The sequence below is a fragment of the Centroberyx affinis genome, unplaced genomic scaffold (assembly GCF_046629955.1).
Source record: "Centroberyx affinis isolate AG114_WGS23_722 - 3 ecotype Tasmania unplaced genomic scaffold, CSIRO-AGI_Caff_v1 ptg002815l_1, whole genome shotgun sequence".
Taxonomy (NCBI): Eukaryota; Metazoa; Chordata; class Actinopteri; order Beryciformes; family Berycidae; genus Centroberyx; species Centroberyx affinis.
In genome coordinates, this window is record NW_027280959.1 from 222,429 (window position 1) to 249,935 (window position 27,507).

The 27,507-nt window shown below is 48.3% G+C and overlaps 1 protein-coding gene across 1 annotated transcript; it reads left to right on the forward strand.

Annotated features, from left to right (window-relative positions):
- The first annotated feature begins 227 nt into the window (after positions 1-227).
- LOC139658028 (glutamate receptor ionotropic, NMDA 2D) lies at positions 228-27,507 on the forward strand. Its single transcript, XM_071536046.1, has 16 exons — positions 228-515; positions 874-1,080; positions 2,230-2,496; positions 5,663-5,991; positions 7,304-7,418; positions 10,648-10,853; positions 11,709-11,877; positions 13,358-13,511; positions 14,256-14,381; positions 15,327-15,556; positions 15,911-16,071; positions 17,891-17,960; positions 18,062-18,179; positions 22,756-22,991; positions 24,283-24,850; positions 24,962-27,507. Exons 1-16 carry the CDS (start codon positions 228-230, stop codon positions 27,505-27,507), a joined length of 5,790 nt encoding a protein of 1,929 aa, XP_071392147.1.

Sequence of the window (27,507 nt, forward strand, 5' to 3'; positions counted from 1 at the left end):
TCTCTTGATTTGATTTGATTTGATGTCCTCTGCACTGGACATTATGGGAAGGACACCTTAGTCAAACTTAATCTCTTCTTCTTCTAATTCTCTTTCTTCTTCTTCTTCTTCCTCTTCCTCTTCTTCACTTTCTACTTCCTCTCCTTGCTCTGCCTCTCTGTTTCTTTCAGGCACCCTCCCTTAGTGCGCTATACATCTGCCCCCCCCCCCTCCCTCGGCAGGTTGCCATGGTCGCCATACCTACTCTCTCTCTCCTATTGGTCCTGGCAGAGTGGGCAGGTCTGGTGGACTCCTCCCCCCACCTCCTGCTCCGGCCCAGTCCGCGGGAGCGTGACGCGGGGGCCATGATGAACTTCAACATCGCCGTGATCCACGCGGGCGCCACGGTGCAGGCGGAGGCGGCGGTGGCTGGGCCTGGGGGAAGGGTGCTGTACCCCGGCTTTGGCCGGGTACACAGCTCCCTGGGGGAGAGCGTGGTTACCCAGTGGGGCTCTGCTAACGTCATCTGGCTACAGGTTGGACACTGTCTCCTCTTCATACTGCTCATTCAGCCTTACTTGAAGGAAGGGAATAATAATGGCCATCCATTATTCATACTCACTCTCATTATTTGAGCTGAATGGGCAGCGCACTGCTGCTGTTGTGTGGGCCCTGCTGAATGAGTGGGCGTCTGGCTCTGCTCTTTGACCACAGCTTGTATTGTTAGCTAGACATGTCACGCATAGTACATGACACCCTCCATACGAGTAACACCAAGTCAAGAGACACTGCCCTTTTCTGTCGACTCTATGGCTCTCTCTGTCTCTATCTCTGTCTCTCTCTGTCCATTTCTCTCTCTTTCTCCCTTCCTTCCATCCTTCCATCATCTCCCAGGTGAATGACAGTAGTCCTAAGACGGTGCTGTCCCAGCTGTGTGAGCTGTTGGCGGCGCGGCCCCTGCAGGGTCTGGTCTATGAAGAGGAGAGGCCCCCGCCCACGGCCTGGGGTCCCTTGGCCCCCATGCTGGAGTTTGTCTCCGCCCAAACAGGACTGCCTATAGTGGCTGTAGGAGGGGGAGCGGGGCTGGGGAGGATGCCACAGGTAGGAGGAGGGAGGTTGGGATTGGAGTATGAGGGTGAGGGGGAGTGTTTGGGGCTGGTTTGTGTGTGTGTGTGTGTGTGTGTGTGTGTGTGTAAGAGAGAGAGAGACAGAGAGAGAGATGCAAGATGTATGATTATGTAGGTCTAAATGTGAGATTGTGTAAATGGAACAGTGGTAGATAGGTCTTTACTGTATATTGAACCACTATAGATAGACTATTAAGGGAGAGCAGCTTAGGGTTTAGATAGTTATAACAACGCACAGTGTTACAATGTCAAGCATACTCTTTGTAAAGGGCATTCTGTACAATGCATCATATGCCACCAAGGTTAGAGGTTTGGGGAGGGGTGGGGTGTGTGTGTGTGTGTGTTGGGGGGTGTGGGGATTTGGGGAGGGGGGGAGGGAAGTAGAAGGTCAGGGTCGGTGATCTGTTGAAACTCTGCTGTGTTTGATCTGTAAATGGCACCAAACGGGGCTGCTGCTCTGCCTCTGATGTTCCTAGGAGGGAGGCAATGTGCGAACATGGGTGTGTATGTATGTGTTTGTGTGTACAGTGCATCTGTGTGTGTGTATGTGTGTGTGTGTGTGTGTGTGTGTGTGTGTCTATGTGTTTCTATGTGTGCATAAGCCTCTGTATCTTTGTATGTGTGCATCAGAGAAACCAGGATGTTTCACATGCTTTTGCCACCAAGCAGAAAAAAATGAAACAAAAAGCATTGCATTTGTGCTTACAAATAACTGTTTTAACCATTTACTCTTGAGGAATGAAATTGAAGCACTTTGATGATCTTCCTTTGAAGATGTACCCCCGCCTAGTCCTCATCCCCTCCCAGCTGAGTAGACTTTTTAGAAACACTCCCTTCTGGACGTCATTGGAGACTTCATGCAACACTCTTAGTTGTTTTAGCCCTGCGGTTGCACTAGTGCGGCTGCTGCCCCATAAAAACGTCCAGCCCCATGATGCCTTGATGCTGTGCATGAAGACGGAGCAGTCCAGGGAGTTGTAGTTCTTTGTAGTGAGAAGGCAGCCTGTTAGCTGGTCACTGTGTCACTAGCAGCCCTTTAGACACAGCAGATCTTTAGAGGATGAGTTTATGTTTACAATGAGGCTCTTACCATGAGAAATGTGCTGCTCTCTCCCCCAATCAGGAATCAGGTTCCATCTTTCTCCAGTTCAGCTCCTCCACCGCTCTACAGCTAGAGGTCATCTTTGAGGTGCTGGAAGAGTACGATTGGACGGCGTTCTCCGTGGTGTCCACCCGTCACCACGGCTACCAGGACTTCCTGTCGGTGGTGGAGGGCCTCACGGACGGCTCGTTCATCGGCTGGGAGAAGAAGAGCGTGGTGATCCTGAACGTGACTGACGACCCTGGGGGGGCACGCACGCGCAGGCTGCTGAAGGAGAACGAGGCGCAGGTGAGACAGGGGGGAGGGAGGGGGGAAAGGGGGGGAGGAAAGGGGAGGAAGCGCTGTGAGTATCATTGGGGGCACCCCGTCTGGCGGGTGGCTGCCCAGCTTTTTCCTTCCTTCTTCGTCTCTCCCTCTGTCCCTCCACATCTCTCTCTCCCCTCTCTCCTCTATCCCTCAGTTCTTCTATTCCCTTCTCATCCGCAGAGGCATTAAAGAGTCCCGTGGTACAACGAAAACCACGAGTCAGTTTGATTTGCTGGCTAGCTGTTGTGTGACATTGTACAAAGAGTTATGGTGTGCGAGTTACCAAGGAGGTGATAGGTTGAGGTGAACAGGGGCTGTAAACCGTCACCTTCGCCCCTGACTTCTAATCTTGAAATGAAAAAAACATTTCCGAACGCCTGAGCCTAATATCAACCAATTCATGATTCTGATCCAAACTTAGCTGATTTCCTTCCCATTAACTAACCCTCAACTTAATCGCTCCCTAACTTTACATAACCTAAATGTGATCCAAACTAACTAAGCAGTCGGTTGTTAACACCTAACGAGCGAACTTCACTGTCATGTTCTGATGATGTAACGCTTCAAATTCACACGCACGCTTCAGATTCACACTTCAGATTTACTGACCTTGACCAGAGTGACTCATGGTTTTGGCTTGTACCCCTCGTATGTTTCATTTCTTCATACTGTAAGCCTGCTCCCTCTCCCTCTCCTCCCCCAACATGTTGCTCGTTCTCCCCTTCCTTTCCCTCCTTCTTTCAAACTTCCATTCTCACATGCCTCACTCCATCTCTCTCTCTCAACTTGCTCTTTACCCACTTGCCCTCTCCTTCCCCCTTTATCCTTCCTCAAATCTCCTCTTCAACCCCCTGATCCTCCTGTTCAATTTTTTTTTACTCCTCCCCCCTGTTCTTATGCTTACCCCGCTCCCTCCATCCCCCTCTGCCCCCTCTCCTGCAATCCTTTGCCTAGAGACAAGCTCTCTCTCTCTCCTCTGCTGCTTTCCTGTTCACCTCCGTCTCTGTATGGCTATCTATCTTTCATTCCTTCAGTCCATTTGTCCATCTCTCCTGCTGCATGTCTTCCTGGCCACAGACTCTGCTCTCTGCTGGCTCAGTTAGTCTGGGTCTCAATGTCATCGCTAATGTCCCAGCATGGCCACTGCAGCTCTGCGTGTGTGTGTGTGTATGTGTGTATGTGTGTGTGTGTGTATGTGTAAGTGTGTGCATGTGTATTGGATTCCTTAGGCTCCACTCTGCTAGTGTCACTGTTAATATAACATACTGCCTGCAGCAGGTTGCCTATACGCAGTGCTTGCTTTAACCCTCTTTTTTTTCTCAACCCCCCCCTTTTTAGCTTTTCTATATTGCAGGGCTAATAAATGCTTGTGATTGCTTAGTGATGCTGTGTATGTTTGCATTACAGGCTATTTCTCTGCCTCTCTCTCTCTCTCTCTCCATGCGTCCCATGTATGGTAATGTGTTCTACATTGTAGATGGCCTGACACAGGTGCACTGGGTCAATTTCTACTCAACTCTCTCTCTGTCTGTCTGTCTTTCTTTCCATTTCTCTTTCAGCTTCTGCCCTTGTTTATTTGTCAGTATATCTTCTGCTCTTTCTCTCTCTCTGTTGTTTGTTTCTCTCTCTCTCTCTCTCTCTCTCTCTCCATTTCCCCTCTTTAGATATTGTGTGTGTCTGTTTATAACTCTGGTTCTCTCCCTCCCTCTTAAACTCAGTCTCCCTCTCTGTCTGTTACCCTCCTTCTTCCTCTTTCCCTTCGTCCCTCTCTCTGTCGCTCTCATTCCCTCCCTAATACACTGGAGGTTTATTGGCATACAGGCAGGATTGTTTTGCCAAGCCATTACAGTTCAAAATTCAATGAAGGCGCAATTCTCAAAATGCGCTTTCACTCTGTCTGCCCGCCTCCCTCCCTCCATGAAAGAGCCGTCTTCCTCTTTCTTGTCCTTCTATTCCCCTTTGTCTCTCTTCCTCACTCTATCGTTTTTCTTTCGTCTGTCTTTTCAAATGCTCTTACTCTTTCTCTGTCCTTGGGTATTTGTCAGCATTTAACCTCATTCCCCCTTTTTCCCTTCTTTCCACACAGCTCAACTCCCTCTATCTTCCTCTCGTCTATCCCTCCCTCCTCTCTCCATTTCCTCTCTAACCCCTTAAAACCCTGTTCGGTCACTCCCCCCCCCCCTCTCTCCCGCCCCTCCTTACCTCAGCACTTGCAGCAGGGAGCTCATCCACCGTCACTGCCCTCTCTCTTTCCTCTCTCTCTCTGTCTCTCTCACTCCATCTCCCCACCCCCACTGTCACAAATATCTCTTATCTCTCCAGGCCCTGATTTCACCAAAATATGTCATCCTCTGCTTTTCTTTGCTACCCTCCCCCCCTCTCCGTTCTCCCAGGAGTGACTATTCTGTTTTCCCACCTCTGAATACTTCCCTCCCTCCCTCCATTCTCTCTCTCTCTTTCTCTCTCCCCTGTTTTCTCCAGGTCTTCTCTCCATCCTCTCCCTAAAGTATGCTGCTTTTAATAACATATGTCAGAGTTTAACCTCTTCCCCCTGTTTTCCCTCAGGTGTGTTTGCTCTTTAGCCGCCCTCCCCTTCCCTCCCTCTCCTCCCTCTCTCTCTCTCTCTGTACTCCTCCACTTTACCACTTACTGTTGTCTCATTTTCCCTTTCTTGTTTTACTCTTGTTTTCATTATTCATAATTGTAACTTGTTTCATCAGGCCCAAGCTCATTAAGCACTGACCCCCACTCCCCCTGCACCTCCTGGTTAGCACACTTCACATACCATCCATGCAGTCTTCCCTTTTTTTTTGGTGTGTCTGCTTCTCAGCAACCGATCCTCTCTGTGTCCTACCCCCCCTGGCCTCCCCCTTCTGCTCCTATAAACCTTATCACATCAGCTTATGGCTATCTCTCCTCTTACCTCCCCCAGTATCCTTTTTTTTTCTTGATATTGCCTTTCTATCCAACACCCCCCCACCCCGCCCGTTCAGGTGCATCTACACTCTTGCTCTATCTTTTGCCCCTCGTTTCTCCCATCCTCTGTCTCTCCTCGTCTCCCCTGTCCCCTCCTTATCTCACTAGCGTGTATGTGTGTGTGTGTCTACCCTCGTCCCTGTTCCCTCCCTACCTTCCTGCTGTCCTCCAGGTGCGCCTGCTGTACTGCTCCCAGGAGGAGGCTGAGCTGGTTTTCCGAGCAGCGTGGGCGGCGGGTCAGGCCGGCGCCTCGCACATGTGGTTCGCCGTGGGGCCGGCTCTCTCAGGTTTGGGCATGGAGAGCCTGCCCCGGGCTCTGTTCGCCGTGCGGCCCCAGGGCTGGAGGGACGAGCCTCGCCGGAGGATCGCTCGGGGTGTGTCTGTGCTGACTCATGGGGCCGTGGCGCTGCGAAAGGATTACGGGGCCACGGGAGGGCCAAACTTTGTCACCAACTGCATGACGGACGCCAATCAGACCCAGAGACTGCGGGGCAGGATGAGGTGAGGGGGAGATAAGAGGGGGGAAGGCAAGCTGGACTGGGAGTGTGCGGGGAAGGAAAGGAGAGAAATATAAGGTCTGTCTGTGTGTGTGCGTGTGTGTGTGTGTGTGTGTGTGTGTGTGTATGCGTGTGTGTATGCGTGTATGTGTGTGTGTGGGCCGAGTGATGGGGGGTATGAGGCAGTTGGCAGGATGCAGACAGAACATGGGGAAGAGGAAGGAAAAAAGGGGAATAAGGGGAATGAGACGGAGCGGGAGCATGAGACAGGATAAGATGCATACTGTGAAAGGAGCTGGTTCAGAGCCAGAATGAGCTGGAAGGTTTGGGTGGAGCCGGTAGATTTGGTGTCAGGGAGCAGGCACAGTGGGGATATCTGAATTTGGAGCTGGCTATCATCCATGCAAAATAGATGTTGTTGGTGCGTGTAGTTGTGAGTTGGCGAAATTACCCCAGCATCTGTAGCCAGCGGACCATGTCTCATGTATATTAATGAGCCGGCTTTAATATATTCCTCTTAGGCTGTGCAAACAGACAGTAGCACACTCTAACAGGTAGCCCAAGTGGTACTGGATATCATCTTGGTTCATTTTATCCGCCTGTCATTCCTACACTGCATGCACACCACACACAAGATGTTTTGTACATGGATTGTTCCAAGCTTAGTCACTCTAAAAATGGGTAAAAATTTGAATTCATTAGTTTGTTGGCTGTAATGTTTGTAAATTGACCACAGCACAAACAGCATGGGAATGAAAGGGACGTGAAAAAGGATTCTTCTTTCTCTGTGTATGAAATATGTCCAAGAACAGAGAGGGAATATGTTTTCATTTTCATTTTTTGCACTGCTACCTGCTGTTCACTGTCTGTAACTGCAAGCTGCTGTTCCATCTGCAGTTTTCTATCTTGTCAAATAAAAGCTATCAGGTTTTGGGTTTTGAAGCCAGCAGGATGACACAAGGAGACAATTAGATGGTATGTCCTGTGTGATTATCAGACAAACTGTAGAGATTGCATCTGATGCCGAGAGCAGCAGTTGTTTGACTTCAAAGATGAGTCCTGACAATTCTATGTGTCTGATCATTTGTCTGTAGATTTGATTAACAGACAAGCCCGACTGTCACCATCTAGGTGCTGTGATTTAGTTTCCACTTGGAAGAGAATAGGGCAGGCTTTATTCTTTATCAAAACCAGCCTTAAGAATTCTATTTTCTCTTCATATCCTCCAAGAAAACAATGCATTCACATTCTGTTTCTTCTGTCATCCTCTTCCTGTCTGTCTCTGTCTTCTTTCAACTCTATCCATCTCCTCTCAGGTATTTCAGCAACATCACACTAGGCGGTCGAGACTACTCCTTCAACAGTGACGGTTACCTGGCCAACCCCTTCCTGGATGTCATTTCCTGGACACCTGGACGTGGATGGGAAGATGTAAGGATCTGACATCACTTCCTATCGTCTCCACAAACTGTTTAAATCTTTAGATTCACTGAGCCAGTGTAATGTTCTGACTAAAACACATATTGAGGGTGTGAGTGGAAGAGCATTCGATGTCCAATCCCTTTGTGAAGAACTGCAAGGAGAAAGGAGCCTAGCAATTGAACCCAGGACAAATCTTTAAGATGCTTCCCTTGCGTTGATTTGAGCGAGGCTCTTGAGTCTTAATCTCTCCATGTGAGCTGCAAGAGCAAACTCACACTGCATTGGCATCTGAAATAAGAATGTAAACCTGATAGTGAGGATAGGCAGGACATATAGGTTCATGTTCATGTAAAGTTCACTATGGTTACCTGTGCCTGAGGCAGAGGGGAGAGGCTGGCCGCTGACCATTTGACCGCACTTGCTGTGCTCCTGCTGTGCCTGTTCAGTTGCTGCTGTCTCTCTGCATCTCGGTATTTCCTGGTTAAGGCACACTAGAATGCACACACACTCTCTCATATGCACACTCACAGTCACACACACCCACATGCATACACATGCACTCATACACATGATCATATAGCTCAATTTGCGGAAAGAAATGCTTGTGATCAATAGTTGTCTTGTTTTGCCGCCTGTGTTCTCCACTCCTTACTGTAGCATGAAATGCAGATTTGAGTAGTTTTGAAGGCAGATAAATGTGGGTTGTGGTGATGGTGGTGGGGGTCTGGGAGCGGCGGGTGGTACCTAAGGATATTTGAGAACATAAAAAAATAACTCACCTGAGATGACTTCTGGGTATCATTAGTATCTGGCTGTAGAGCTAAAATTGACATGTATTTTGTGCGTATGTGTGTGTGTGTGTGTGTCTGATCTTGTCTAACTGGATGCGTGTCTACCAAGCACCAGTACTCTGACATGTCATGCATATTCTATAAAGCTGCGGTTTGTTCAGAAATCCTTAATACGAACCCCTGTCACCTGTTGGAGATGTGCAGTGTGCATTCCTTCCCTTTAATACGGCAGGATTTTACCCTTGTCAGTGTCAGTAGAGGGAGAGCGATGCTCATTTTCTCAACCACACACCACCAACACCACAACACCACACTGTACACGCACAAAAACACACACAGCACACTCTGAACACGTAGTCACAAACCACACACAATCACAGCCACGCATACCGATGCACCCACGCAAAGATGCACATACACATACACATACTCATACACATACACATACACATACTCATACACATACACATACACATACACATACACACATTGGTGGTTCTCAGCCTCCTGCTGGTTTTAACAGCCCACCAGAGTCCAGTCTCAGCGTGTCGTAACATGCTGACTCCTGCCATATCCCTCAAATCCCTTTCAATTAGGAGCTCCTGCACTGGCCCTTAGTCTCTGTGCAAACCCAGGGTATGAAACCCGCCCACATACACACACACACACACACACACACACACACACACATACCCTGAGCACTTCCACACACTCATCCACATGTGTGCGCACACAAATGAGGGCACATATGCTTACACACATATGCTTACACACTGCTTACACAAACCCTATTGCACATGCACTCACCGCACACACACACGTACGCACAGGATGAGGATAAGACGCCTGTATCTGCCTATTATGCACATCCACGCTGTTGGCTCTCCCTGAATATTTAATGTTCTCTTTACAATGACTGCACCATTACCTAGAGCCCGGGAGCGCCCAGCTTAGCTTACTGAAATACTGCAGACTAGTACTGAAGGTTGTCCAACATTAACATCGCTTGTTTCTGCTATGGAAACAGCAACACCGAGCTGGATGTTCCAGGATATTATCAGACGCTAACGAATGTTAGCACTTATTAACAACACTCTCAGCTGGGAATAAAGCTTTCTTAAAAGTGCCTCTCCATCCTCAAACTTTGGCTCCAAACCAGCATACTTTCTCTGCCCCAATTGGTGAAAAAAATATTCCCGCAATTTGAGAAGTAGCTAGTGATTTTTTTTTTCTTTTTCCTGGCAGTTCTATTCACCCATTTGTGAGTGCGTGTGTGCGTGTGCGCGTGTGTGTGCGCGTGTGTGTCTGATAGAGAGTAGTGTGTTCTCCCGTCTGGTCTATCTGTTTCCTGTCTGTGTTTCTTGAGAGTGTTTTGATTGAATGTCTGTTGAGAAGCTGCGGTCGAAGTGCAGTCGAAATACTGTCATTGTCGCCGCCTCCTTCTCTCTCTGCCAGCGCCTGCATTACACAGACAGGCAGGCTGCAGAAAGCTGCCAAACTTTACTTTACTCTACTGCCCTGCTTAAGCACTCACATTTGTGTGTGTATGTTTTTTTCTGTTTATGTGTGTGTGTGTGTGTGTGTGTGTGTGTGTATGTCTGCGTGCATGTGTATATATGTGTGTGCATACTTGCTTTTGTGTATGTTAGCTCAGTTACACTTGTCACTTAGACGCGACTTTTATCAGCTGATCATGCCAGGATGTGTCAAGTGATGCTGCAAGAGAAAGTTCACAAAAAATCTGCACTGAATCTTCTTGGGTGCAGTTTTGGCTTTGCGTTGCTGTCAGAACTCTACATATCCTAGACACCATCCAGCGGCACATCCAGTGTACATATAAACAATGCAAAGACATGGGGAGAAACAATGATACATCCACAGGAGATGCATAGCAGACATTTTCAGGTCAACGATGGACACAGCAATACGGTCTCCCAGCATCAGATCATTCAAGAACAGATCTCAAAAATCACATTGAAATGACATCTGTAGCTATGGCATACCTTGTGCATATGTGCTCCAGTGTTTCCTACAGCAAGGGCCTCTGAAAACACACTTAGACACTCTCCACTCAGACAGAGAGAGAATCCCCAGACTGGCTGGGAAAGATGGGTGGGGAAAATGAAGTGGGGAAAATAAGTAACACTCTCCCCTCTCTCAGCAACTACTGCTGAGGTGCCCTTGAGCAAGGCACTTAACCTCCAACCGCTCCAGTGGAGCTGCTGATTGGCCAGCAGTAGAAGACTGAGGTAGTAATCGGCAGCTCCCAGGTATGAATGTGTGGTACTGTGTGGATATGAATAAGGGCCTCACTGGAAAATAGCAGTCAACTTTCCCTGGATAAATAAAGGATAAAATAACTAATTAAAAAACGTATGTGAGACAAGTGTGAATTCAGACCCCCCCCCACCTCCTCTCTCTAATGTTTCTCTGACCTGTTCCCCCAGGTAGGCTGGTGGGAGAACGGGGCGCTGAGGCTGCGGTACCCAGCCTGGTCCCGCTACGGCCCATTCCTCAAGCCGCCTGATGACGCCCAGCACCTGCGCGTTGTCACTCTGGAGGAACGGCCCTTCGTCATCGTGGAGCTGGCTGACCCCGCCTCCGGGACCTGCATCCGAGACTCTGTGCCCTGCAGACGACCCCTCAATGCCAGGTTTGAGTCCTTAGGGGAACTGAATTTGGATTGGTTTTAGGTTGATGTGTTTTATTATGGATATGATGTTATTGACTTATTCCATGCTTTGTGGTAATGTTTCACCCAGTATAGAGGGGGAGCAAAGTTTCCCATGAGTGGTATTGTAGGAAAAAGAAAACTTAAATCTAAATAAACAATATAAAACTCTCACCACTGGAGGCCCCTCCGCTTTATTTACCAACGTTATGAATGGGATAAACCTTTTGCACAAGGTTCTGTTGGTCCGCTCCTAAGCCTTTGCGCCGCCATCCAATTGAACTGACATCAATCACATATCAAAACTGCGGTCTCTACATTCCCTGACCCTAATCGATAGCAGACTGGTCTCCAGAGGATCAGGGGAATGACTCAGGGGTCTGGTATCAGACATGACCACAGAGGAGCTTTATGGTTCATCAGCTTCTGAAGGGATGACAGCACTCGTCCTGCACCGCTCGGTTTCGGCTGTCACTAAGGGCAAGAATACTTTCTCTGATCACTTTACTTTACATCTCTTCATTTGTCCTTCTCTCTGTCCATTTCCTTTTATCTTGCTCACTTTCCTTTCCTTTCCTTTCCTTTCCTTTCCTTTCCTTTCTTTTCCTTTCTCTTCCTTTCTCTTCCCCTTTGCTCTGGTCATCTGCACTTGAACTCATTCAGTGGAGGAAGAATCATTTTACAGACTAGTCAGGATGCAGCTCTCAAAACCTTTTGGTTTATGACTCTCACATCTTATTCCTCTGCCCCCCCTCCTTCTCTTCTCATCTCTCTCTCTCTCTCTCTCTCTCTCTCTCTCTCTCTCTCTCGCTCTCTCTTTCTCTCACACACACACAGCGCCATCCAGGAGGGCGTGGCTCCCATGAAGCAGTGCTGTAAGGGCTTCTGTATTGACATCCTCAAGAGATTGGCCAAGATTGTTGGCTTCACCTACGACCTTTACCTAGTGACCAACGGAAAACATGGAAAGAAAATTGATGGGGTGTGGAATGGCATGATTGGAGAGGCAAGTCTTTGAATTCATGTGTGTGTGTGTGTGTGTGTGTGTGTGCGTGCGTGCGCGTGTGTATGTGTGCCTGTATTTCTGCCTGTCTCCCTCTTGAGCAATTTGTTCCCAGTGCCAGTGTACTGTGTGTGTGTATGTGTGTGTGTGTGTGTGTGTGTGTCTCTGAGGGTTTGTGTGGTTCTGTGGGTTTATATTTGTGTCTCTGCATTTTGTGTTGCTTTTTTCCGTCAACACACAGTTGCATTCTTTAGTCTGTTCTCCTGCTTCCTGGGCGACCAGTTAAACGATACGAAGAGAGTACAAATTTGCACAAATTACATACTGTAGATAAGCATGATGATGAACATACACCCATGCTCATGCACACACATAGTACCCACAGTATGTATATCTGCGCAGACACATCCCTGCACACACAAAGACATACAAACACATACACACACACACTCTCACACGCACACACACACACACACACACACTCTCTCAGACACCCCCTGCCTAGGTGCGATTACTCCTTGTTCTTTTCTTGGCAGTGATTCTTTTGTGAAAAAAGTAGGGCGCCCAGCGAAGACACACATGGATACTCACACAGGTTCATGGTCCCCCGTCTGGACTGGACAGACAGAGAGATACTGACAGAAAGACTGACACATAGAAATACATACAAAAAACAGGTGCTTGGTTTAGCACACAGAGATACACACACACACACACACACACATACCTGCATGCACACATGCTGAGATCGATACAGGGGGCCGTTGTTTCATTGCAGCGCCCCACTGTTTCTGCATTGGTCCCAGAGGGAATTTGCCAAAGGCCAGTTGCTATAGGATTCAAAACCATTTCACTGTGCTCTCCTGCTCCATCATTTTTATGACCTGATCCTGGGCCAGAGACCAGAGACCTATATTCACATGCAAAAGGCCGAGTGAATTTTATTTTCTCAAACTAATGTCTGTCTTTTGATCAGATGTTCCAAAGCCTGCCGCTCTTTGATCAGGTAATCCAGAGACTTGGCAAAGTTGAGGGGAGGGTGCGCTGCTTTCCGCTTCGCCTCGTTTTTCTGCTGATTTGCTCTGAAGTGCGGATGTGCCATGTCTAATGTAGATTAACATTTCACTTATACAATCAGCAGACACAGCGATTTTCAGGTTTTTTTAGATGGTGGCAGAGAGGCGACGGGCGCTAGCTCATTTTGTATGCTAAAGATATGCACAAGAGACACATGGTTAGTATTTGTACCATATTGAATCCTGGGCCTTCCCCGAGCAAGGGAATGCACTCCTGCACGCTTTAAGTACAGAGAGTACAGAGAGGTTTGTGCGCTGAAATGTTCTGGATCTGGTCTGGAAAGAACCTGGTGCTGGCCTTTGTGGATTTGCAAAAGACTGTAAGACTGGCTTTGCCTGTCTATAACATCTGCAGCAGTCACTCATGATTACGTATCTCTCTGACTGCTGTTTTACATCCCCTTTAGGTGGTGTACAAGCGAGCAGACATGGCCATTGGCTCTCTGACTATCAATGAGGAGAGGTCAGAGGTCGTGGACTTCTCTGTCCCCTTTGTGGAGACGGGGATCAGTGTCATGGTCTCCCGTAGCAATGGAACTGTATCGCCATCTGCTTTCTTAGGTAAGAGGTTCTGTTTATATCAGGAGTCTAACTGTTGTACTGAATCTATTCTAACTGTAAAGTGTTGAGTTTGCATGAAATGGCTCAGTCTTTGGCTGCTGGTCCTTACATCTAGATTAGCTGTTACTTTTTCTTAGCTGTTCATGTCTTCCTAACTTATAGTTTCACTCTGTCAGCAGACCCAAGGCTCCAGTGGGAGAGCTGCGTTATTGGCTTACACACTGCATTGAGATGATTGTAAAAAGCAGAAACAGTGTTTATGGACTTCTGGAGATTATATTTGCTCCAATGGTTTCTATTTTCATTGGACACAATGCTCCTCTCCCCACATACATAATGTGCCAGGTTTATGCGGACAGTTTCCTTCCTTCCTCCCCTTCTATAATAACAACAACAACAACAACAACAATAATAGTAATAATAATAACAATAATACACTTTACTTATGTAGCAGCTTTTGAAAAACACAGTTTACAAAGCATTTACAGAGCATGTAAAGACATTACATAATTATAAGAGATTACATAAAAATTTGTCAATAATAAATAAGCAGTTCAAACCAAAGAACAAAATCAAGTGAGCAGGGCTGTGCTAGCCTGTGACTGGCCCAATCACAGGCTAGTGGGCCAGCAGTGATTATGGATATTGTAGAATAGTTGGATATTGTAGAATAGTTACAGGCTGGTTCAGTACGCCAGTGGCCCATATATTGTGTTTAAAGTCTTCATTTTTTCCCCTCCAAAGAGCCCTACAGTCCGGCCGTGTGGGTGATGATGTTCGTCATGTGCCTGACCGTGGTCGCTGTGACCGTCTTCATTTTCGAGTTCTTCAGCCCCGTGGGCTACAACCGCAGTCTGCAGAGTGGCAAGAGTAAGTGATGGGTCTAAGCTGTCTCTGTTTCCCAGCCTGATGGATGTGTCTGTGTGCAGTCCATCACTGTTGCTGTATGCATCAAGTGGACAAACATTTAACACCACATTCCTGGAGTGTGGTTGAAAAATTCAAAAAGTCAAAATGATTTTCCATTACAATAATGAACCTTTTTTTGTTTCCACAGAGTTTGATTTCTAGAAGTATCTTGTTGTCTGGCTAGTCAGCTGTTACTCTTCAAGTGAATTGCTAGACGTTTGGAATGTGTTGACCCAAAAGCTAAACTGTGTGAATGTTGTGAAGAAGAAATGATACCCATGTTGCACTGCATCCCAGCATTCACAATATTGAAGCAGCCATATATTATTCAACAGCACAGTTTGTACCCCTGTGATATTCAGTGCGCCTGACGCCTCAGTCCAATACCAAGCCCGACTTGCCTCTTTTACTGCATGATTGCTGTGCTCTACATAATTTTACCTCTCTGTCATCCTCCCATATATCCCTCTCATTCTCTCTCATCTCTCTCCTTCCTTCATCCCTCACTCCTGCCGTTTAAAGGCGTGTTTGAGCCCTTTGAATGGTGATTTGCGCCGTGTAGTTAAATCATTTGTAAGATCACGTAGTAGCGTAATTGAAAGCTGACTTATTGTCAGTGCTTCATGAGCTTTGGTGTCGAGAGACCGGCTAGGTATTTACTTCTCTAAGGCTTACGACAAATCATTCAGGGGAGTTTGACTTGACTCAGCTGCTTCATCTGCAGTCACATACTACTGAATACATTGTTCCCAGCATGGTACATAAAGTTATGTCGAGTCAGTATTTTTTCTTATTGTGCTGGTAGTGTGCTGCCTGGATTGCTGCCTGGAAAAAGTTAATTTTACCACCAATTCTTACACTTAAAACTTTCCCTCTTTTTCTTCCTCCTCCTCTCTCTGCGCGCAGAGGCTGGAGGCTCTACTTTCACCATAGGGAAGTCAGTGTGGCTGTTATGGGCCATCGTCTTCAACAACTCAGTGCCGGTGGAGAACCCCAGAGGAACCACCAGTAAGATCATGGTGCTGATCTGGGCCTTCTTCGCTGTCATCTTTCTGGCCTCCTACACTGCTAACCTGGCTGCCTTCATGATCCAGGAGGAGTACATTGACACGGTGTCAGGCCTTTCGGACAAGAAGGTACCTCTACTACTTGAATACTGATGAAGGATGGGGAAGTGGAGGGAGAATTAAAGTCTTAAAGGGAGATAAATTGAATTACATGAATGCTGAATTGAATAACACAGGAATTTACAAATGAATCAAATATAATTGAACTCAATTACCACAGTTGTTGAATACTTGAAAGACAGTTCTAAATACTACAGTAAGTCCACAGACCGCTCTCTTTGCAAACATCTCATTTGACTTTGCATAGAGTGTTAGTTAGTTAGTCTGGGAAGTGGACAGAAATAGGTCAGACAGATTGGTGCACAGTCTGGTGTGTCTCATGCCCCTTCCGTCTCCCTCCCTCGCCTCCCTTTGCTCCACTAGTTTCAGCATCCTGAGGAGCAGTACCCACCTCTGAAGTTTGGCACGGTGCCCAACGGGAGCACAGAAAAGAACATCCGCTCCAACTACCCAGACATGCACCAGTACATGGTCAAATACAACCAGAGAGGGGTGGAGGACGCCATAGTCAACCTCAAGACCGGGTGTGTCTGCCGCAGCATGGGCTTGTTCATTCCCTCATCGTCCATTTATTCTGTTAGGCTCCTTCTCTCTCATTTATTTGATTAACTCTTTTGTCTTTCTCCACACCTTCCGGCTTTTCAGTAGCTGGGCTTCCATTCAAGTATCGTTTTGGGCAAATTATGGTTTACTGAATTAAACAACAGGGTGAAAATCGCAATATCGCAAATTTTCTCGCTCGCTTGAAACATAAAATCTTTAAGTCAAAAAGTGAAATTATGCGGTAAATGGTGATAGAAACACATTTGTCAAATAAATAAATTATATATGTTTGGCTCGATCGCCCCAACGAAGCGTCCCTTCTCATTGAACAACATTTCCAAAATGGCTTCAGACAGACAGAAATGTTGTCTGTAAAATATCTGTCCACTACGACCTCCCAGAAAAGTCATACCCACTGTCGCTGCCATGTGTAAGGTGCCCATCGAAGTTGCATGGTCATTAGGTGGCGTGATAGAATATGGCCAAGTGCATTTCTTTGTTGTTGTCTTCGGATGATAGCATGAAACATTAGCTGACACTAAAAAGCAGCAACAACCTGCCCAGTACTGATGAATTCTTGAAACACGCTTTCCATTCTTCTCATGGATGTGTTTCTTTGACATTCAGGAAGCCTAATTATTTGCCTCAACCCAGTTGATGGAAACGCTCCTAATTTGTATTTTATTTTTCAACATTTCAAAAGTTTGAAAACTAAAAATTGGCTTGACAGTTGGATGGAAACATACCTAGTGTCTTGCTTTCTCTCTGTTGTGATTTTATAATGTTCTCACTCTTGCTGTAGCAGGCCGTCGTACACAGTGTGTTTCTTCTCAACTCTGGCTTACATTTCACATCCTTTGCCACATTTCCTGCCTTCTTGTACGGATTCTCTCACCTTTACTCTCACTCTCTCTCTCTCTCTCTCTCTCTCTCTCTCTTTTCCTCACCGCTATCTCCCCTCACCCACACAGTGCAAGCAGCCTTCCCCTCTTCAGTTTCTAGTAGAATCTCTATCACCCGTCGTGTGTTGGATAATCCCAGTTTACTTTATCCTAAGCCTCTGTCATCATGTCTCCCTCCCCATTGCCTTGACACCACAATTATAACTCAGTGTTAATGTGCTCAGAAATTAGAAACTCTTGCTTTTCTCTTCCTCTTCTTTCTCCTTTTTTTTCTGCTCCTCAGTCCTTATCTCTCTGTTTCTCTCATTCCTCGTTTGCCCTACCATTTCTTTCCTCCTGTTTTATTTCTCCTCTCTCTCTTTCTCCTTTTCTCTCCATTCTTTCCCCTCCCTGTGTGCTTTCTCGGTGTGTCTGTATTTAAACTTTATAATCCTCATCACTCTCTGGCTCTATCCCATGTCTTTTTCCCCCTGAAGTGTGTAAATCTTCCCCCCCCCCCCTCTCTCTCTCTCTCCCTCTGTCACTCCGCTCTTCGCACCATATAAATCCCCATCCCCCGCCTCCCCTCCGCCTCCTCCACCACCTTCCTGCTCCCTCTTACTCACACATCTTCCTCTGATCTCTGCTTTATTTTATTCTCCTTGTGTTTTGACTCTTTCCGCCAAGCCTACTTTACTATTCCACACTTTCTCCCTTTCCTTGTTATTATTTAACTTTTCATGCCCTCTCTACCACTCGGTGCGCCTCCCTCCATATATTTTTGCTCCACAACTCTCTTTCCAGGTGCATCGAACAGATCTACCTTCATACCTCCTCCCTGCCTCAGCCCATCCCTCTATCCTTCTGCTCCCTCTCTCCCATTAAATGATGAATGAATTCTCCCTTGATCCCTTTACAGGAAGCTGGATGCTTTTATTTATGATGCTGCAGTATTGAACTATATGGCCAGGAAGGACGAGGGTTGTAAGGTGAGGACAGACTCACACAAGCTCATGCTCTATAGATTAGATAGATACATATGTTGCCTATCAGTCAGTTTTTTAATACCTGCACATTGTCCTTTTCCAAGGTGATGACCATAGGCTCGGGGAAGGTTTTTGCCACCACAGGCTACGGTATCGCCCTGCACAAAAACTCACGCTGGAAACGTCCTCTTGACCTGGCCCTGCTGCAGCTGGTGGGAGATGGTGAGAACCGGGGAGAGGGGAGGGAGGACAGAGAGGAAAATAATTAGGGCAATGTAGGGGCAATGGGAAGGTTATGGGTAAAAATGACAGGATGGAAAAAAAAGCAGCGAGGGGAGGGGGTAGAGGATAAAAACACAGGGGGTAGATGAATGAGAAGCGGATGGGGGGTGAATGTAAGGCGAGGAGGGAGCGATGGCTGCAAGGTGTTTTGATGGTGACAGAGGGAATAAGGGCTGATGGTGCTGCTGGAGGGGTTTGCAGGTCTTTTTATTGGCTGGTGGAGGGGAAGGGAGGCGGGAGAATGAGGGATATTATTTGTTCATTTCATAGCATTCAAGCATTACAGGAATGACTTGATTCTGTTGTTGAAAGCACACATGCCCCTCCCCCTTTTCACCCCTCTATCTCTCCTTCTCTCCCTCTCTCTCTCTCTCTCTCTCTCTCTCTCTCGTTCTCTCTCTGTCTCTTTCTCCTGCCTGGGCTGGAGAAAGGAAAAAAAAAAGATTTAGTTTGTGTGAGTCAATGTTGTTGTTGTTGAGAGGGATCATCACAACTTGTGCGGTGACAGATTCATAGTCATTACAGATTAGCTGAGACAGACAGAGACCAAGGGAGTGTGGGAAAAAATAACCATAGAGAGAGGAAAAAAAAAACACCATCTGAAAATATCCTAAACAGGAGATCGAGAAACAGCATGCAGAAGCAAAAGAGATCATGCAAACGGATCTGATAATTGAATAATTGATGATACCTATGGGAGCATTATTAGTACGCTGTGAGTTTGTCCATTGCACACACTAGTGTATAGGATTAATCCATGAGAAGGAGGTTCCTTGTGTGTGTGTGTGTGTGTGTGTGTGTGAGAGAGACCGAATCTGTTTTTAGCGGTGGTTGTCAGTACACTAATGCTTAATTGTCATTTTACACAGTCCGCCACACGCACATCCTCTGTATTGTCTCAATCGGATGCCTCTTGTTTGGCTTTTCCTCGTTTTTTAAATCGGCTTTGCTTGTGGCGTGGCGGACAAAGCCCTTTAGCTGTTTCTGGCACGCAGACACTTTAGCTGCTTACACACTGATAATGCCAATTTGGTGCCAAGATCTATTAAATAAGGCTGGCGTCTGGAGCTGAATAGCTGGACCTGGAGAAGAAAGTGTGTGTGCATGATAAACAGAGTGCCCAGACAGCCTTGACATGTTGTGTTTGTTGTTTATTTTAGTGTTTTTTTTCTGTTTTTGGTTTAGTTTTTGTATTTTTTAATGTGGAGTTCATGCCCTTGCCCTTACCTCTGTGCAGCAAAGGCTTCAACATCAGCTGTGTGCGCTGGATGGATGTAGTTATGGGTTGGTGTTGAATGCAGAGGGATCTAGTAGTAGGGAGGTATTATTGGAGTGGATTACTAAGGAAGAGGATTAGTTTGTATTGGATGGGGCAGGGGGGGGGGGGCTCACATTCAGCTCGCCTCAAAGGCCGCATCTCAACAATCGCCCCGCGGCTCAAGGACTCCGCATCACACCTTCAGCTAGGCTAAATCATGTCACAGTGTCACATCATTATCGTGTCATGCCGCGTTGAGTCATATCATTTTACAACTGCATTAGAGGATAGAGGAGCAGTAGAGAAGTCCGCTAATGCTTTGTCAATCCTGTGAGCGTGTTGTTCTTCTTGTTGCTGCCTCTGGTGATTCATGCCATAGCTTTAAGAGATGGTCCATTGATCTGACTACTACTTGTTCTCTGATAAAGGCAATACTGCTGAGTACCAAGATTTCCTCTTTGCCTCTTATCAGATCCGCCTCTATTTTTTGCATAGTATCAGGATTTTGATACCAAGAATATATTATTCAGTGAGTAGATACTGCCGAAAAAAAAAAAAAATATGAGGAGCTGGCTTTGCAGCTCTTGGCTGGCAGGGTGTTTTTCAGAAATCTTGCAAGTGCATGCCGAGAGGTTTGTCATGTTGTGATAAAAGCAAAGGATTGTACAGGTCATGGTTTATTGCTCAACAACTGTGGAGCTCAGTGTCTCTGGACATGTCTGGCATCATGCCACACCTGGCACAATGTGAAATGCAAACATATGCGCGCGGGCACCAACACATTTACATATGTGTACACATGCACACACACATGCACACACACGCGCACACACACACAAAAGACACACAAGCACACTTTTCTTTATTAAACGGTGTCTGGGTGGTACATGCCAGCTCCGTGTTTGGAGTGTGCCAGCTCCACCTGACCTGACCTGCCAAGAACGGCAGAGGTGGAGTGTGGATTTGACACACCTGTCAGATTTGGCAGGCCTGAGCTGGCTGGGGCTGAGAGGTAGAGACAACTGCCATCAAAATAGTCTGAAGGAGGGGAGAGACAGACGGAGTGAGAGGAGAGTCATAGAGTGTAAAAGAGGAAGAGGAAGAAGTGGGAGATGAATCACTGGGAGTCAAGTGGAAGGAAAGCCGGGAGATGAGACAGAGCTTAGAGAAAGGCTTCGGCTGGGTCTTGTGAAGTGGGGGACAGACATCAGGCTACCTGTTTATCTGCACCCTTCACTAAGACACTTGCCATTTTCACATCATGGCTCCTGTTTGGACACACCAGTGCTGCTGAAGGTCAATGACAGAGATAAATCCACTCCTATAGGGCTATACACCGGCGGTGAAAAACAGACGTTGTTTGTGTCTTGGAATGTATGTGTGTAGGAGTGAGTCTCAGACAGGGAGTTGTTACCTGAATCTGCCAGTGGGCTGCAGTAGCTCTGTGTCCATCTGTTGCTGTAGCTGGAGGCCACGGCTGATTGGCTAATGATGTTCTACAGGAGATACATTAGCCAGATCACACAGATGACTGAGTCGGCTTCATCTAAGCCACGCAAGCACAGCTAATGATGGCACAAATGAAAAACTGGAGTTTTAGTTTTCGCAGAGCGGTGTAGTGTGCAGGTGGATGTGTGCCTGACCTGAAATAGCTCAGATATAGAGTAAGACTATATAGTATGCGGTAGAATGCCAAAATTAAGGCCTGGATATTACATTGCTGCTTTTGCTGGCATTGCTATTAGTGGAACAGAAAGCTCTCATTACACGTCCTGTTGGAGAATATGCCTCTTTAATCCCATCATGAATCATACGCTACATCTTCTGGCTGTCCATCACTATGGTTACACCAGCGACTCCCGCAGCCAATCACAGGTTTAGCAGGGCAGCTCAGATTCGTTAGGCCGGCTGGTTCGTAAACGAGCGGGCGTTGTTGTGAGGAGAGCGGCCTCGCCAGGTTCCTGGTAGGTGAAGGGATGAGAATCCCGAATCCCCCTGAGCTTAGCACCTCGATGGAGATTCTGACCATCCCTCCAGCACAATTAAATGATTATGATCTTCTCCTTCTGCCTCTGTCTCTGTCCCTCCCTATCTGTGGCGCTTCTCTCTCTCTCTCTCTTTCTCTCTCTCTTCACATTTTTCCCTCTTTTTCCTCTTCAAGCTGAGGAGTGTTCCCGCTGTTTGTCATAATGACACAATCTCAGCCTCTCGTCCTCCATCTCTGCTTCCCTTGTTCCATCTCTCTCTCACTCTCTCTGTCTCTCATTTCCCCTGACGCGTTCGTGGCCAGAGAAAGAATGCTTCCCTCTCTCTTTCTCTCTCTCTCCCTCTCTTTCTCTCTCTCTCTCCCTCCCTCTCTCTCTCTCTTTCTCTCTCTCTCTCTCTCTCTCTCTCTCTCTGTCCCTCTCATTACCTCTCTTCCACCCTTGTCCACCCTCTCTCCAACCATCTCACTCTGGCTCCTGGTCTCCCTTTTTCCTCCTCTCCTCATTTACTCTGGGTTACAATGTTGAGATTAGGTTGTCAGGGCCATTTTACTTCTCAGTGCTACTTCATTGTTTTAGACTCTCTTTCTCCCTCTCTCTCTCTCTCTCTCTCTCTCTCTCTCTCTCTCTCTCTCTCTCTCTCTTCTCTCTCTCTCTCTCTCTCTCTCTCCTTCAGTATCCTTTCTCTGTGTTCCTTCGGACACATGGCTGCTTTTACTATTACTGACCTCTGACATTGAGGAGTCACCTTGGACAACTGGCAAACAGAAAGCCTGTACTGTTGACCTGCACTTTAGAGAGTATTAGCTTTTCTGTCTCACTGTCTGTGTCTCTGTCACTATCTATCTATCTATCTATCTATCTATCTATCTATCTATCTATCTATCTATCTATCTATCTATCTATCTATCTATCTATCTATCTATCTATCTCTAAACCCCAGCACAACCTTGAAATAACCCCCGAATATCAACAACCACAGGCCCTCTTCAGCTAAAATTCCCAGCCTTAATCTTTCTCCTATCCAACATGATCCCTTCCCTCATCCCTTCACTCCTTCCTTATCTGCCTTACTTCCCTTTTCTTTATTACCGCACACTTTATTATTGCCATCTTCCTCTTCTCCTCCCCCTCCTCTCCCCCCTCTCTTGTCTCCCACTCTCCTTTTACCCCCTTTTAACCTCATCCATTTGCCCTTTTCCCTCCCTTTCTCCTCTGCATCCTTGCCCATCCCCCTTTCCATCACCCCCCCTCCTCCTCCTCCCCTTTCCAGATGAGATTGAGATGCTGGAGCGCCTCTGGCTGTCAGGTATCTGCCACAATGACAAAATTGAGGTGATGAGCAGTAAACTGGACATTGACAACATGGCGGGGGTCTTCTACATGCTGCTGGTGGCCATGGGCCTCAGTCTGCTGGTTTTTGCCTGGGAACACCTGGTCTACTGGAGGCTGCGCCACTGCATGGCCACCAGCTCCGGCAAGCTGGACTTCCTCCTGGCTATCAGCAGGGTAAGTGTATGTGTGTGTGTGTGTGTGTGTGTGTGTGTGTGTGTGTGTGTGTGTGTGTGAGTGTGTGTGTGTGTGTGTTTTTCTACTCTACACTACTAGTATTTTGGAAACATTTTGAAAAGCATTTCAGCTCCTTTAAATTGTCAAATCCACACTTCCAGTGGCAACGTTTTAACTTTCACCCAGTTAACCCCTGCTGTCGGAAACCATTGAAGGCTTTTATCTATATTTATAATAGACTAAACTAAAGCATGACAACATTTATAAAACCAAAACTGTGTGTGTATGTGTGTGTGTGTGTGTGTGTGTGTGTGTGTGTGTGTGTGTGTGTGCGTATGTGTGCGTGTGCATATGTGTGCGTGCGTGCGAGCATGTGAGCATGTGTGTTTCTGCCTGTGTGTGCCTTTATCTGTTACTGAGTGTTAGAAAGTGTGAGGGCCGGGGTCAATTCAATTCCACTCAGTCAATTCGGGAGATTAATTGAAATTCAATTCCGCTCACACCCTGGATATCCTGTTCCTTCGACAATGACCTTGACAGAGCTAGCTCATGCCATATGCATGCGTTGATTGTAGCGTTGTTGATAATAATTTATCCTTTATTCAAAACTGTGGTTGTAATGTATGCATGTATGCAGTTTCATCAACCAAACAATATACTACTTGTGTATAGCGGTATGTGGAAGTCATAGGATAGTTGTGTGTGTGTGTGTGTGTGTGTGTGTGTGTGGGAGGAGGGGGGGGGGGGGCAGTGGGGGATAAGTGAGTGTGTAAGTGAGTGATACTCCCATATGCTTAAGTAATGCAATGTCATGTAAATGTGATGTAGTTTGTGAATGTGCAATAAAAACAACAACAGCAATGTACTACTGTACTATAAATAGGATTGGATGTTTATCTAAAAAAACAGCAATCTTGCATGCCTTTTGAACGCTGGAACTCTTTTTGATTATTATTTTACACTTTGCATTCTCATCCACTCTCCCTCCCTCCCTCTCTCTCTTTCCAGCTGAGTTTTATGCATGCTGCCTTAATGCACGTAGATACAATGATACAGTATCTTTTGTATATACGTATGTGTTATATGTGTAGTCTGCTGTGCTAGTCCTGCACTGCCCCTGTGATTCTGAGGTCCTGGTTTTTCTGTACCATGTGCGTCTGTATGTGCTTAACTTACTACATTACAGTAATTGTCAATATGTCCCTGCACCAAAATCACCAAGACAAAATTCCTATGTGTTCATTCTACTTGGTGAATAAAGTGTGATTTTGATTCTCTCTCTTTTTCTCAGGGCATGTACAGCTGCTGCAGCTTTGAGGATGAAACCGCACCAGGCGGAGCTAAATCTTTGCCCACCCATCACCATGGTGCCATGGTTTCAGTCCCGCCCCAGACGCATGTCGTCACCACGTCCGTGACCAACCCAGCCATTGCCATGGCGCAACAGCAGCAACAACCACAACAGCAGCAACCACAGCCCGTCTACAAATCACCTCTACCGGGCTCTCCTCCCACCGTGGTGCATTCTGGGACAGCACTGGGTCCCTCCAACACCCCCATTGTTGGCGCTCCCCTCCCCTGCTCCACCTTCCTGCCCCGGCCAGACCGCAGGCTGGCCGTGGTGGATCGTTGGAGGCTGCCCAAATCCGCTACAGCCACCAACCCTATGGCTGTAAGGGGGGCCATCACAGACATGGGACCCTTTGCTCAGAAAGTCCCTCCAAACTGGGCTTCTACTGCTGGAGGGGGTGGGGGACTCGATGGCTATAAGAGATACTATGGTCCCATTGACCCTGAGGGACTGGGGCCCTGCATGGAGCAGCAGGCAGGGTCCCAGACCCCCAAGACTATGCCCAGGGGCCACCCTCAGCCCCCTCCAGCCAGTGTGGCCTTCTACTCAGAGAAGGGCATGGACCATGGGGTGGGGAAGAGGGTGGTGGGAGGTGGCGGCGGAGGAGGTCAGGGGAAAGGGGGGGTTAAACCTCTGGGTACTCCCAGACTGCCTCCTAAGAGTCAGGCCCCTCTGCCTCCTAACCCCCCGCTGCCACACCCCTCTCCCCCTCTCCCCTCATCCTTCTGGAGGAAGCGCAGGCCCAAGAAGCCCAAAGAGCCCGGAGGGCCTCTGTACGAGAACATTCTGCCCCTGGGGCGGCGGGGAGGAGGGAGGGACGGAGTGAGGGAGGGAGGAGGAAGGAGGGCACGCCCCCTTTCTCCCCCTCTCTCGCTCCCTGTGCCCATACCCCTCAGCCCCACCTACACCCCTCCTTCACCCTCCGCCTCCCTACCCTACACGTCCACGTCCTCCTCCTCGACCACTTCATCCACGTCCACTTCCTCATCTGCCTCCTCATCTCGCTCCACCTCTCCCACCTACTCCTACAGCTCCTCCAGGAGCACACGAGACAGGACTGGAGGGATGGATGAAGAGGAGGATGATGAAGATGAGGAGCTGACGGAAGAGTCAAGCCTACTCCTTGGGAGAGGGAGAGATAGGGAGCGCTCAATCATACGACCTCGCTCCCTCAGCCACGGTCGCCTGCCACCACCCATACCACCCAGGAAACCACGTACATCCTGGGGTGACAGAGAAAGGGAAAGAGAAAGGGAGAGAGGCGGGAGCCAACTGTCTCAGCTCCAAGAGTGGTGGGCGGGCTGGAGTGAGAGAGAGAGAGACAGGAGTGGTGCAGGAGATTCTGAGAGACAAAAAAGAGAAAAGAAGAGGAGAAAAGAGAAGGAGAAAGAGAAAAAGAAAAAGAAAAAGAACAAAAAGAGGAAAAAGAGGGAAGAGAGGGAAAGAGAGAGAGAGAGGGAAAGGAAGCGGCGGAAGGTGAAAAAGAAGAAGAAGAAGGCATTGAAGACAAAGAAAAGGAAGAAATCAATTGGGGGAAAACGTTCTGAGCCAGAGGAGGGAGATGTAGAGGCAGAGAGGGAGGGAGAGGCGGAAGGAGAGAGGGAAGGAGGGATACAAGACTACTCTTCCTTCTCCGCCCAGTATCGGAACACATTTGGGGAGAAGGGGCGGGATTCTGCATGGGAAGGAGAGAGGGAGAGAGGCAGGAGAGAGGGAGGAGAGGACGAAGGGAACGACAGGGAAGAGGAGGACAGTGGCAGAAGCAGGGAGAGACGGCCCAAATCCTCACGCCATTCCAGACATCGAACCCCCAGTAAGCGCTACCCCAACCTCAACAAACTCCCTGCATCTGTCAAGTTCTGGGTGACTGGTAACGGAGGAGGAGACGACTCTAATACTCCCCCAACCTCCCTCCACCCGCTCCTTCCATCCTCCAAGCGGCGGAGGAGTGGGGGGATGGAGAGAGATGAAGGCGGGAGAGGAGGAGAGCGGCGTCCTTTGTTGATGCACTATGAAAGAGAGAGAGCGCAGACGAGGGAAGGACTGTCCTTCCACGAGTGGGACTCTGAGGATGACGAAGACGATGAGGACGAGGAGGAGGAAGAGAGGGACAGAGTGAGGCAGCGGGTGGAGGAGAGGGTACGGAGGGCAGGCAGGGGTGCAGTGTCTGAGTCAGAGAGGGACAGGGCCAGGGCAGAGGAGAGTTACTCCGATGAGGGCTCGTCAGGGGAGTTTGGCCGCTTTGAAAGGTACTGGGAGGGAGGGGCAGGAGGAAGCACCAGTGGAATAGGAGGCATAGGAGGAGGGGGCTGGTTCTTTGGCACCTACCCCTCCAGAGAGAAAGGGGGCAGTATCAACAGTCGGGATGATTCCCTTCTGGGAACTCGGGCAGAGGGCTGGATCGGTGCTGATTTCTGGGGCTCGGGGCCAGGTATAGGGTGGGGTTCAGGGGGAGGGAGTGGAGGGCTGGGCTCTCAGTGGCCACCGCCTCCCGCAGCCCTCCCTCCACCCAGAAGATACTGGTCTATGGACAAGATCCCCATTAAGGGAGAGAAAAAGTGGAAGAGTGGGGGAGGGAAGGGCAAGGGGCGAGCTAGGGACAGAGGAGAGCAGGAAGCAGCAGGGGCCACCATGTGTTCCTGTAGCCTTTACCCCCACCCACACCCTTACCCACACCCCCACAGCCGCTCACACACCTCCCACTCCAAGAGAGGAGCCACAGCCCTTTCCCATAGCCAGGAAGAGCTTCTCCCCCACTGCCACAGCTTCAGCGGGGGCTCTCGCCCCAAGCCTCTGCCCCCAAAACAAGACCCTAGCCAGGCCAAATCAGGCAGCCAGTCTAACCTCAGCCTCAGCACACAGCCCCCTGACCACCCTCCTCAGCCCTCGCCATCGCCACCGCAGCAGCCAACTGTGTCTCCCACCTCCCTCCCAGTGCCCATCCCACCTCCGCCCTCCTCATCCTCTGTCTCACCCCCAGCGGGGGTAGGGATGGCGGGCCAGGGCCAAGCTCAGGCTTCGGCCAGTGCCAAACTCCAGTATCAGAGACTGCGCTCGGTGCCACAGCCACGGAGGTTCTACTCCCCTCACCTGCCACTCAAAGCCAAGAGCCTGTGCTCCCGCCGAGGGTCGGCCCACTTCTCCAGCCTGGAGAGCGAGGTATGA